Below are 14,379 nucleotides of genomic sequence, written 5' to 3'. Positions count from 1 at the left end.
ATATATATTCTTTATTCTAAAATCTATATTTTAAGGAGTATGATCTTTTACCATTCACTGTAAAAAAAAATCAGGTCTCCAATTGAAAATTTTCTAGTGACCGATCACATCTAAATTTTTCAGTTGGCCAAATTGAATTTCTGTGAATTGATGCAATTTAATTCACAGAAATTCAATTTGGCCAACTAAAAAATTTAGATGTGATCAGTCACTAGAAAATTTTCAATTGGAGTCCTGATTTTTTTTTTTACAGTGTTTAGATTGAGTTTCTATATCATGATATTACAGTGACGTAAAGTAATTTGGCACAACCTTCAAAATAATCATCAGAATGATGTTGAATAAAAACTATTAGTAAAACATATATACTTCATAGTTATAGTACAGTACAGTATAGTAAAATAATAAAAGTGCTGATGTTGATATAATCTCTATTTATACTATCAGTTAGTTATTGTCCGCGAATGTGATTGGCTGAGCAGTGTTCCAGGAGTGCTGATGTCATAGATGGGTAACAGTTGATCTTGCTTTGGCTTTTTTGAGAATATTTTCAGTGCAAAAAAATAAATAAAATATCTGGACATACTGTGTGGGTGTGCATATAAAATTATGTCTGAACACACACACATAATAGTAAATGGGCATTTAGAAAATGACAGTTTCCGGGTTTACTCTACAAAATGTGACCATCTTAAAGGGACACTCCACTTTTTTTGAAAATAGGCTCATTTTACAAGTCCCCTAGAGTTAAATAGTTGAGTTTTACCGTTTTTGAATCCATTCAGCCGATCTTTGTATCTGGCGGCAGCACTTTTAGCATAGCTTAGCTATGTTGCTACGTTGCTCTTAGCACACGATGTAACTGTAGAAGAGTCAAGTTTTAAATAGGAAAAATATTGACCGTGTCTTTGGTCATTTTTTGAATGAGATGCTAATGGACTGTTTAGAATCAATGATGTATGCTAAGCTATGCTAAAAGTGCTACCGCCAGATACAAAGATCGGCTGAATGGATTCAAAAACGGTAAAACTCAACTATTTAACTCTAGGGGACTTGTAAAATGAGCCTATTTACAAAGAAAGTGGAGTGTTCCTTTAAGGTTAAAAAGAAATTGTATCAATTTCCATGTCTGGCTTGCGTGTGAACTGGAGAGATGATGACAACAGTGCAAGGGAGCCCTCGTACCTTTACAGAGCAAAAGTGCTGATCCCAGCACAGCCATTACAGCTTATCAGTCATCTCCAGGGAGCTCATAATGTGTGTTCCTAAATGCTTTAGTCAGAGACAAATTAGCCATTTCATCATTAACCTGTTACCGTAACATCATTGAGAGGGTGCCAATATGGTCCTATAAAAAAAAAAAAAAAAAAAACAGCATTAGGAGTGGTTACAGACAGAGATAGATGTGTGTTTATAAGGTTGTGAGCCAAGCCAAGCATCAAGGGTTATGATCTCGCAACCCATCATGAACGGAGGACAGTTTTGGAAGCCGATAACTACAGCAACAACCACCACTACAGTGTCATGTCTTTGTGTCCGCAGCTTCCTGGCTTTTGGCCCCTTGTTTTTGCCAAGGTGTTATTGAAAGCAGAGCATGTCCTGAAATCACTGTTAGGCAAACAACATTTCAACAGTGCAAAGGGAAACAGAGAGTTTGAGGTTTGCTTTACCCCCTGTTTTATTTTCAGCGCTTCTGCGTGTTTGTGTGTACGTGTATCGAGCGTGTTTGCTTACGTGTAGTATGCATTCGTGTGTGTACGCACGCGGAGAAACACAGGATGGGCTGGGGTGTAGAAGAAAAGCCAACAGAGGCATCTGTGTTGAATTAGGCACAGTAGTCAGTGGTAGTTAAATACTCAGTGGAGGAGGAATCAGCAGCTGTAAAGTTTTAAAAGAAGGAAACTCCGCACGCAGACACCCCCCTCCGCAACTTGCTACCCCCCAATGTGACGGCAGTCCCCTTCCCCTATGTTCACCAGAACGACCCGTCGTGATATAACTTCCAAGCAGGAGCAGCGTGTTTTGTGCATGTGACACAGATTATGTGTCGTACAGGTGGGCATTTAAACAGCCCCCTGCATGTGTGTGTTTCTACACTTCAACCACAACAGTTTATGTTTTCCTTTTCATCCCACATAGCCCCTGTGACTGTGGTCATTTCTTTTACTGCTCCTGTAATGCAGCCAGTGTTGGCTAATAAACCTTGTGTCTAAACTGCCACTGAGCTTTGCAACGGCTTTGAGAGAGCCAGAGATGTCTGGGCTGGGAAAATTAGATGACACTTTTATGTACTTCTGTAGCCTCTCACAAGTTTTATAAAGAAGGCAGGTATGAGCACTAACACGCTCTTTGGCATTGTTATGACATAGACGGCAGCCTCTCTGACCCTAGGGGGAGATGTTGAGTAGATTGTGACTGCTGTTCTGTTTGGGATTTTATTAAGCCAGTGATATGAGGTCAAAAATATATATTTTATTACACTGCTGCCCACACATGAAGAAGTGAAATAACACCTTTTTTTTAATAAACAGTTGTTCTGTTATTCTTTATTTAGTTTGATTTGCTTTTAGCTTTTGCTTCACTTCATTTAGTTTCGTCCTTGTATACTCGGTTTACTTTTCTTTTTCGTTTTTTGTTTGTTTTTTATTTTGCTTAGTTTTTTGCTTACTAACTTTTTAGCTTTTGCTTCATTTTGTTTTGTTTGTTTTGCCTGTTTTTGTTTTACTTTTATATTTTGCTTCATTTTGTTTTGTTTTTGTTCTGTTTTTTACTTAGTCTAATTTTAGCTTTTGCTTAGCTTAGTTTATTTTAATTTAGTTTACTTTTTCTTTTATATGTATTTTATTTTGTTTTACTCTGCTTTCTTTGTGTTTAGCTTAGTTTAACTTTTGCATTGCTTAGTTTAATTTAGTTTTTGTTTGTTTTGTTTTGGATTTGCTTAGTTTTATTGTTGTGCTTACTTTAGTTTCGTTTTTGATCTTTTGGGGTTTTTTCCCTTGTTGTTTTGTATTGTTTGTCACATATTCACCTCAAATATTCAAGACTCACACTTCCATGGTGAGCTGTTTTCAATAAGAGCTTCAGCACAAGAAAAGGAAGAGGGAAAGAAGGGGGCAAAAAGTGTTTTGTAACTGTGTCTGGATTGCATTTCAAATGCTTCCCGCTGCTTTGCTCAGTTTTAGGTGCTGGTACATTTCCTGAGAGGGTACAGAACATTAGATAAGCTCACCACATTCCAGCCCATTTAAATCTGCAATTTCAAATAAAGAGAAAGGAGACGAGAGAAGAAAAGTGGCCTGGGTCACAGTAAAGCATTAACAAAAACGCTGTTCATACATCTTGATGTTTTGTTTTGTGGATGCAAGTTAAAGAACATTAGCCACAATAATCTGTGCCTTGCCAGCAAAAACTGTTTGGCTTCACAGAAATTGTTTCAATAAACATAGCTGACTTTTTTTTTTTTACCAACCAGCTTTCATCACTTGTCATAAACAAAAGGAGAACTCTGTGGAAAAGTGCATGTTTTACTTTGTGTTTCACTGAAACAGTCTGGACTCTATGCCCACCTACAGTCTGTGTCCAATCTGCAGGGTATGGTTTATGTTAAACATCACTTTTTTCCATTAATGCTTAATAGCACACACAAAAAGTACAACAATCCTATAATCCACGTTAGATGACAATAATATTTTTGGCTGAGAAAAGTCTTACATCATCTGTTGTGCAGTAAAAGCATAAACCTTTCTGCGTAGTTCACACTTTTGAAGATTCATTGAGGAGCTAATAGAAGAATAGTGTTTTACTCCTAGTGACAAATTCACGACTGTTATTCTTGCTTTGTAAACAGTAAAGTTTGATTCGTTGGTTGTTTGCAGGCACAGTAACGGTTTTGTGTTAATAAAAGCAGTGATATATGTGTTGAGTCAATAATAGGTCAGTAAATGTCCCCTCATGTTACTCAAGAGAGAAGAATAACCAAATAGTCCAAATAAACTAGTCGTCATTGTTGGACTGCATTTGAGAGGAGATAAAGTGATATTGCTCCTAAAGAGAAAAGGAGAGTAAGGACTTGCACTTGCTAATTTGTTAGCTTGTTTTCATGAACCTTTTGAAATATACGATGTCTATTTTGGTTAGTGGAAAGTCGTACTCTCTTTGCAGAATGGCCGGTTCATTTCCCATGCTGGAATAAATGTATTTATGCTGTTTGTAATAAATCAAGTAATTGCTAGTGGATGAACAGGAGCGGGAAATACTACTACTACCACTAATAACATTACCTTAAAAACACTAGCTGGTATGTTATAAATGTTAGCGTTCAGCACAAAGATTATAGTAGTTTACTGTACGTGTATGAACAATCATGAATTCATGACGATTTGTAACTTTACTCTCATGCGAAAACGAGGATCTGATTCATCAGTCATGCACTTGGTGTTGATGTTCAGTATTTTCCGACAGAAAATCCATTTGAAATCACTAATGAAACATTAATAAATAAAATAACGTTATGTCATGGCTGTGATTTTCTGAAACAGAACGCGGCACCGTCAGTTTAATTGTTTTGTTCTTATGTGGGTCCTGGATGTGCGAGATTCGTGGCTTTGCTAGCACAGATGTATTTGCAGACATCACACAGGTCTGACATGACTTAGTAAAACAGCAGAAATGACCTCTGACTCACTCTGCCTTCAGCTCTGACAGCTTTATTTGCTGTACTCGAGCTATTTATTATCACCAACTCAGACTGTTAGCTTCCCACTGCTTCCTTTTACCAAGAGATACATAAATATATTTAATTTAGCTGTATTTTTTTGTCTCTATATAGTTTGTAAAGTGTTATTGAAACAGATGTGTATTATTTGATATGGTCTGGTCTGATGGATTGTTGCGGTTGCAGTGAATTAACCGAGAGAAAACGAAATGTTCTTTTCCCATGTCTAAACTCTTGCCTTTATTATTTTTCCTCTAAACAGTCTGAATCCACGGTGACCCTCACCTGTGCGGATGGGAAATGGAACAAGCAGGTGACCTGTGAACCTGTGGACTGCGGGCGGCCTGACAAGTACCATGTGCACCCGGCTGTCTTTGAGTTCTCTGAGGGTACCACCTACGGCAAGAAGTGCACTTTTCAGTGCCGGGAGCCTGCCCAGCTTGTGGGTGGGTAGACCTTGACAGATCCTAAATCAAAAGGCCCTAGGGATTGAGAGGTCAGCTGTGTAAAATGGCAAATGTGGTTTTGACACCAACTCAAAAAATAAATAACAGTGTTGTAAATGACATCAAATTGAAGTAGGTTCACTTTGGATCTGCACAAGTCAACTTGTTCTGTACCTTTGTCCTTTTGTCTCCGCAGGCAGTAATAACGTGCTGACGTGTATGGAGGATGGCATGTGGTCTTTCCCCGAAGCTCTGTGTGAGCTGCGCTGTCCGGTCCCTCCTCCTGTACCCAACGCTGTCCTGCAGACCAAACGCTGCAATGCCACAGGCCTCAAAGTTGGGTCTTTTTGCAAGTACAAGTGCAAGCCTGGCTACCATGTGCCCCACATAGACAAGCCCAAAAGGTAAGAGACCACTAAAAAAACTTGCACATATAATTACGACTTACATTAATTAACATGGTAACATTTTCAATAAGGTCCCATTCGAGTTAATACATACACTCACATTAACAATTACCGTATTTATTAATCGTTGTTAACATTAGTTATTATTGTTAGTTCAAGTCCATTAAATAATATTAACAGATACAACTTTTAATTTTAATCATGTATTAGTAATTATTAAAATAAACATTAACATTAGAAGATTACTTTTTCTTTGTTAACTAATGTAGTGGTAACACTTTAGTATGGGGAACACGTATTCCTTGTTAACTATGACTTTTGCCTCAATAAACTCCTAATTTACAAAGTTTTGTAGTGTTTGATTTAGGTATTGGTTAAGATTAAGGGGTGTAGAAGATAAGGTATGCAGACTAAGGCATTGTTATGTGCTTTATAAGTACTAAGAAACAGCCAATATCCTAGTAATATGCATGCTAATAAGCAACTAGTTAATAGCGAGAATTGAACCCTAAAATAAAGTGTTACCAATGTAGTTAACTAATGTTAAAAAAAATAGAACCTTATTGTAAAGTGTTACCATTAACTTCATTTGCATTGCGGATTAAGTTAATCATGTTGTGGCAATTGAATACTCAGGGCTGTATCATTTGTTTGAAAGCTTGTATAAATTTGTAGTCATTTACCCTGTTGGTCAATTACTCACATAGCCACGTGTAGCCAGACATTAGACTATAGTCATAAATCTGGTGCACTTTAAATGTCAAATTCAGATTATTCTGGCCAAAAACAACCCATTTAGAAAGGAAGTGATTGTGTTATCGACATTTAAATAAACCAACCACTGTTAGTTTGTTTTTTACGTGCCATTTAACTCAGAAAAATAAGTGGAAATGTGTTATGGTGAGAATTTCTGTCCATTCAAAAGTAATAAGTACAGAATATTTAATTCAGAAAAGAGAGCAATATACCAGGGTTTTTCAAACTGTGGGACGCAGAGTGGGAAAAGGTGGGCCGCGCAAAGTCACCTGGCTGCAGTAGATTTGCTTTTCAGTGAGTGACACGAGCACAAACAGTTTAGTCTAGGGCTGCACGATATACCAACATTGAATAGAAATAGTATTAGAATAGAATTAGAATAATATTGCTTAGTACGATTTTTAAATCACAAATGCACAATTTAATTATATAAATATGCACTGTGTGTTTTAAAGGGCACACACGCGACTTGTAATAATGGTGAGGGTCTCAGAGATACTCATTATTAAGCGGCTGGTCCGCATTATCAAGAGAAGAAACTCGTTCCCTCCAATCACTGTGATGTATTCTGCATGAGATTGCATTACGCCAGAGATTCCAAATGTCACGAAAGGCCGTTTCAGGTCTGTTCATTCATCTCTGTCATCTGTTCAACTCATCGCTGTTGTCTTTCAGAAACATATAAAGAGTGTGTTGTTTTCGTTCCTTTATGTGCATTTGGCTACCTACCAACACATAAGGAAACGGTCTGTAAATTTCACATGTACACATGTGAAACAAGCACAAGGGCGTTTTCTGTGCTGAACACCGCAATGTGTTTCAAGTTTTTATGGACATATTTCAAATTATGAAATTTATACTATAAAAAAAAATCATATTTTTTATTAACCCTTTCGCACGTACGATCACACTGGTGTGATCAGTCTTGGCTGGTCCCTGGAGTGTACGATCACACCGGTGTGATTAAAACGTTCAGTGCATCACGTGATCAACTGCTAAATTCAAATGTGCGTTTGTGCATTGGCTGGCGCTGAACCAGAGGCAGACGCACTCAGCGCCCGTCATATACAACAACTATTCAGTGTTTTCAACCATATAATGTTTATTTTAGGTTTCAGACATTTAGATATACATAAGTACCAGCAAAACCATGCATTTAGAGTTTGTAAAATACACACTGATGTCTATGGAAGCAGCAATAATAATCCTTTCTATTATAATTAGACAAGTTTTATTCATATCAGATACACATTGTGTAAGTAACTTTAAAGTTTTCTCTATTCTTCTCCCAGTTCACCGGCCACTTACTTTCATGTATGTCGGGAGAAGTGGATGATTTCACGTGTTGTAAATCTAATAGATCCGATTCTCTGAACTGAGGCACAAACTGAAATTGGTGGTGCCCATCGTGCATATCTCAACTAACGTGATCGTTATAAAGGTGTTTAAACAAAAAAACACATCCACTTGCCCATATTTGACAATCGGAATATCAGATTTTTCATGATATAGGTAACAAATTTGTGAAAATTTTTAATAAAAAGGAAAAATCAAATAAAAGCAGATCATCAGTCTCTATAGACCCTTTTCACATTTCCGGGTTTCTCAGAACGGAAGTCGTCATAGTTGGGTTAACTTCTATAGCGGTGAATGAGATTATACATTAAATATATTTTTTGTGTCACGCTGTATTAGAAACACCCTCACAGCAATGATAACTTGTTTTTTGTTATTTGATGCAAAAGTAATATAATACAAGGTATTAGTGTTATAAATGTACATATATATTTTTTAAATGAAAATACAAAAAACTTTGATTTACGATATTGATGACCGTTAAAACGCGTCATCACAGTCTGTGAAAAGGGTCTATTGTGACTGTGGTGCGTCATGTGACAAGCAATGATGCGTCACCATGGAAACAATAAAGTGATACATTCTAAATAACGGTCGCTTTGAAATACTCACTCTGGGGGGTCAGCCAGAATATTTTAAACTTACGTGTGAAAGGGTTACTCAATTTCTGTCATATCAAACTTTTGATTAAGATTAAGCTTACAGTAATGTAAATTGTTTTCTAATCTTAAATATTTTGGTGGGTCTTGAGAAAAATTATACTCTGGGTGGGAATGGGTGGCAATATCCATTATGTATTTTACTTTGGATATTTATGGCCTGCGTCTGTACAGTTGTCAGAATTATTGGCACCCCTGGTAAATATGATCAAAGATGGCTGTAAAAATAATTTCTAGCAGAAGCCATCAGGTTATGGTTTTTTATCTGTTGATATTTGCTAGAATCCATGATGCCATGTATCTGAACAAGATGTCCTGGACCTCCTGCAAAAAAAAAAGGCTCACAACATTAAAGATCCAGCGTTATATTTAACCGTGGGCATGGGGTTCTTTTTTTCCCTGTTTGCACCAAATCCATCTGGTTGGTTTGCTGCCAAAAAACACTTTTTTTTTGTTGCATCTGACCATAGAAGCCGGTCCTATTTGAAGTTCCAGTCGTGTCTGACAACTCAAAATGCCAATTTTAGAGTTTCTAACCCCAAGACTCAGCTAATCTCTGCAATTCTCCATCTGTGATCTTTGGAGAGTCTTTGGCCACTCAAACTCTCCTCCTCACCAGGCATTAAGACAATATAGACACATGTCCTCTTCCAGGCAGATTCGTGACATCTTTAGTTGATTGTAATTTCTAAATTACTGCCCTGATTGTGGAAATGGAGATTTTCAATGCTATAGCTATTTTCTTACACCCATTTTCTATTTTGTGAAGCTCAACAATCTTTTGCTGCACATCAGAACTATATTCTTTGGTTATACTCATTGTGATGGATGATTAGGGGAATTTGTCCTTTGTGTTTCCTCATATTTATTCTCCTGGGATAAGTCATAGCTGGACAATTTGATGTTCCTACTCGCCCTGGTGTGCTAAAAAAATGTAAATATTAATAGGAATATACTTCAGAGATGTTTTACTCATAAAAAACATCTACGGGTGCCAATAATTGTGGCCAACATGTTTTGGAGAAAAATATTTATTTCATAATGTAACCCCCACCCCCCTACCCCCTTTCAATTATTTTACTTCAATGAAAGGTTAGATTTGTGTGATTTTTTTGGTAATTTTTTTTCATGAAAGATCAAAAGGATAAACAATGCAGATTACAGCCATCTTTGATCATAATTACCAGGGGTGCCAATAATTCTGACCACAACATAAATGCAGGCTTGATGAGTATAAGTGTATATATATATATATATATATATATATATATATATATATATATATATATATATATATATATATATATATATATAGGACAAGATGCTTGGAAGATGGGTGGATAGATTTACTTGGTCAAACAAAACAATATATTTCTGGACAGACTGATAAAATCCTGCGGACCCTGACTTCCACTAGTGGAAAGGCTCCCAATTTGATTAGAGCTTGTCATTTGCTTGTCTAAGTGCTTGCCAGTTGTATGTGCAGTATTCATCAGACATTCAATGAACAGACTGTGGGTGGTCCATGAACCTTTTATTGTGAGAGCAGTCAATTATTAAAAGCTGTTTTAAGGCTGGGTTCACTATGACAGGGTTTCTCAGATCCGGTCCTGGAGGGCCACTGCCCTGCAGAGTTTAGCTCAAACCAGGCACGTGCAGGGGGGGGGGCTTTGGGTGCTCGAGCCCCTGCCCTTTTTCAAAATGAATCAAAAGTGCCCCTCTCAGACAAATATCAATGATAATATCGTTGTCAATAAAACTAAATAAATGTGATTATAATAACATGACAATGTATACAATAGTAACGGACGGCTCAAAAGTCGGACAATTTCTGTTGAGGCGTTGCCATAACGCGTTGCTATGGGTTGCGTGCGTTTTGATTGACTGCTGATTTTCCACTGTTCGGAAACGGCTCTCGAGCCAAATATGGTCGTTTCAGAGAGTGTGTGTCCTTACGGGAAAAAAGTAAACCAATATTTTTTTTTTCATCCATAATCAGAGCTAATGTGTTGATTTAATTACAAATCTATATATTATATAAGTATTACACAATTCACCAATGCCCGTTTGTCATATACATCAACCAATCGTGATCTGGCAAAGCACGTTCAAATTCCATTGGGCGATGTAAAGTGGAGCGGTAATTTTCTGTTCTTATTCATAAATCGGTTGAAAATTACATGGACAGACGAACTAACGTTTGTGGAACGATTTCCTGCGGTTTGTGTCATTTTTTAAATTGCATCACTAACTAAATGGATTTTAACTGACAACAAACAAATCCCTGCACAAAACCACAGCAGCAAACGTCGCATTAATGGTAAGTAGTGCTAAATTCACTTGTATTTATGTATATTGATACACCGTTTACTATTTCACCAAACTATCAAAGTTAACAAAACCCAAGTGCCACCGGCATCTACATGCCTATTATGTGAAGTTAATCAAAGACATGGTTACGTCAAATTACTTTATTATATTAACTTACCATTTTTGAATATTATGCAGCATTATAAGTCTCTTATGTTCATCAAGCCTGCATTTATTTGATAAAAAAACAGCAATATTGTGAAATATTACTAAAATAATGGTTTTCTATTTTAAAATAATTTAAAATATAATTTATTCCTGTGATCACAGCTGGATTTTCAGCCTCATTACTCCACTCTTCAGTGTCACATGATCATTCAGAAATCATTCTAATATGAGGATGTAATGTCAATGATGGAAACTGTGATACTCTTTTCAAGATTCTTTGATTAATAAAAAGTTAAAAAGAACATAATGTAATAATATTTCACAATATTAGGATACTGTTTTTTCTGTATTTTTGATTAAATAAATGCAGGCTTGATGAGTATAAGTGTGTATATATATATATATATATATATATATATATATATATATATATATATATATATATATATATATATATATATATATATATATATATATATATATATATTATATATTATATATTATTGCCCCTTTTTTACATTTGAGCCCCTGCCCCTGAAGAACTCTCTGCACGGCCCTGGCTCAAACCCTGATCAAACTTACCTAAAAGTGATTTAATAGTAATCCTGAAGACCTCGATTAGCTTGCTGAGGTGTGTTTGATCAGAGTTGGCATCCTGGGCAAGATTTGAGGAACCCTGTGCTACGACTTTTAAAAACAGATTTTAAGATTTTAAAACACTAGGCTTCAAACACTAGGTTAATAGTTACATAGAAAAACTACTAACAACTAATAAAAATGATAAATACCTACTACTAAAATTAACATGAAAACAGAAGATACATTCAAAATATTAATAAAAACTCGAGTATCTCAGTGATCCTAAAATAACACTGTCACACACTATCAGACTTTCAAGTCTTCCGAACACAACAAACTCTTGCAGAAACATGTGGCCAAAATTTACAGACTGACTATGACTTTCAGCAACTAGTGTTGACTCCTCCAGACTGCAGATCTGGGCAAATGTCATGTAGTGTATTCCAGCTTTTATGTTTTAAAAAAATATGCCACAGAATTCTGCTGAATCTATTCATCTTTGTGTTAATGAATGTGTCGCAGGTCAGTGCCTGTGACATACCACAGACGTGCGTTTAAGCGGCAGTGTACGGAGGATGGAACCTGGCAGTCGGGTGAGTGTGTGGCAGTCACATGTGAGCCACCTCCTCCCATTTTCCACGGTACCTACAAGTGCACAAACGGCTTTCAGTTCAACAGCGACTGCTGGATCGACTGCAACAGGGCTAACCACACGGTGAGACAGCACAGCCGCTGCAAGCAGGTCTGTCGTGTTCTCTCTCTCTTCTCCTCGTTTTCTCTTTTCTTCCATCAACGTCTCAGTCCATCACCTCCCATTACAGTCTGCGGCGCTTTCCATTCATCATGTGCACCTCAATCACTTTTAAGCATTACAATATTTCTGTGTCGTCCCTCTGGCTGTTCATCAGCAGCATGACTTGTAGACTGACAGATCTTACATGTGCTTTGTTTCATTCGTCAGTTTTCACAGCTTCTAATACTTGGACCAATAGAACTGTAAAGGTCATGCCTATCCTTGGCCTCCACCCTTTCATTAAACCACATATGTTTGTTGTGATGGTTAGTGAGCTTCCTTTATGATGATTAATAGAAAGGTTGGTCTTTGCTTTAGGGTCCTTCTACCAATGTAATCCGATGCAGAAAGGACGGGAACTGGACCGGCTCCTTCCGTCTCTGCCCCAACCAGACAGGCCAGTGTTCCCTCCCGCAGAATCTCAGCCCAAATATCCATCTCAGCTGCAAGGATGGACACGGCATAGGTCTCTGCCTTTCTGCTTTTCACTTCTTGAGCACAAAACATACATTGCACATACATATGCACTGCATTCTCAAAATTGCCACAAAGGGCCACTGTAACTACAACAACATATTTTTAAATTGATTTCATATGAATTTTCACACTCTGTTGTCTCTGAATCAGAAAATGCTATAGCTAAACCCATCTGTCACAAAGTCTTGGAAAGTTCATTTTGGTAATAACTTAACTTTGTCTAAATGTGACCCTGGACCACAAAACCAGTCATAAGGGTCAATTTTTTGAAAATGAGATTCATACAAAGCTGAATAAATAAGCTTTCCATTGAATGTATGGTTTGTTATGATAGGGCAATATTTGGCCGAGATACAACTATTTGAAAATCTAGAACCTAAAGTGTAAATAAATCTAAATATTGATAAAATAGCCTTTAAAGTTGTCCAAATGAAGCCCTTAGCAATGCATATTACTACTAATAATAAATTGTTTATATATTTACAGTTGGAAATTTACTAAATATCTTCATGAAACATGATCTTTACTTAATATCCTAATGATTTTTGGCATAAAAGGAAAATCGATAATTTTGACCCATACAATGGGGCTTTTGCCAGAAATATACCTGTGCAACTTGTGACTGGTTTTGTGGTCATAAGTTGTATGTAGTATGCAAATATGTAGTTAATGTAAAACAGCCTTTTTGGGGCAGTATAATAACCATGAACATAAACTGAATTCTCATTTAGTCAATTTTATCATTCAGGTCAACTACTGTCTTGGGTTTTTTAGAGAATTTGAGCATTTTATTTAAACTGTGTGCATGTTTGTAGCGAGCTACTGCACTGTTCAAAATATTTTTTAATTAAATTAATACATTTATTCAGCAAGGATGCATTAAAATGATCAAAAGTGAGAGTAAAGACATTTGTAATGTTACAAAAGATTTCTATGCATCTCTATGTAAAATGTATCACTGTTTGAATTGTTTTCAGCATCAATAACAATAAGAAATGTTATTGAGCACCAAATCAGCCTATTAGAATGACTTCTGAAGGATCTTGTGACACTGAAGACTTAAGTAATAAAAAAACATACTGTAAATAAATGGATTATATTATATTAATATTTTATAAATATATTGAAATGGAAGACAATTGTTTAAAATTGTAATATTTCACAATATTCGTTTTTACTGTATTTTTGATCAAAGACCCCAAAGTTAGGGGGGTGTGCCTGAATAAAATGGGAAAGACATTTGAAGAAATTGAAGGTTTGTTTTGATGAATAACACATCTTTGTTTGTGATGCCCAACAGGAAAGGAGTGTGAAGTGGCCTGCAGAGATGCTAGTAGCAGTGTGGTCCTCTTGCCCAGCAACATGAGCGTCGAAGCTGTGATGAAAGACCACTGGTGGAACCCACCCAAAGTTAAGGTGAGAGCACAGACGTTGTAAGATTTTGGGTGGGCTCGCTTTACTTAACTATTATAAATGTTTTGTCTTCTTAGTTTTATCTCAGATTCCAAACTCTGCCATATTTTTGATGAACGTTACACTAAATATGTTTGGTGAATGTTTAAGACCTGGTCATAATACAAGCTGAACCTTCAAACATGTCTCTAATTCAGTAACTTTATTTAACACTATGCAGTGTGGTTTAATGCACAATTATAGCGTAACTTCTCAGAAATAATCTACATAAACACCTTAAGATGTAAACACCCCAGCATAG

The 14,379-nt window shown here is 36.4% G+C and overlaps 1 protein-coding gene across 1 annotated transcript in view; it reads left to right on the top strand.

The window, feature by feature from the left end:
* Positions 1-14,379, top strand: part of pappab (pregnancy-associated plasma protein A, pappalysin 1b) — a gene marked incomplete at both ends in the record, with an annotated part of 129,655 nt that overhangs the window by 76,478 nt on the left and 38,798 nt on the right. Inside the window, 5 exons of the mRNA XM_079816087.1 lie at positions 4,977-5,164; positions 5,361-5,564; positions 11,918-12,110; positions 12,507-12,654; positions 13,966-14,081. Of these exons, the coding sequence (XP_079672213.1) occupies positions 4,977-5,164; positions 5,361-5,564; positions 11,918-12,110; positions 12,507-12,654; positions 13,966-14,081 (849 nt within the window). The remainder of the gene's footprint in view (positions 1-4,976; positions 5,165-5,360; positions 5,565-11,917; positions 12,111-12,506; positions 12,655-13,965; positions 14,082-14,379) is intronic.

Source organism: Gobio gobio (genome assembly GCF_949357685.1).
Source record: "Gobio gobio genome assembly, chromosome: 4".
Classification (NCBI taxonomy): domain Eukaryota; kingdom Metazoa; phylum Chordata; class Actinopteri; order Cypriniformes; family Gobionidae; genus Gobio; species Gobio gobio.
This window is presented reverse-complemented; position numbering and strand designations above follow the sequence as displayed.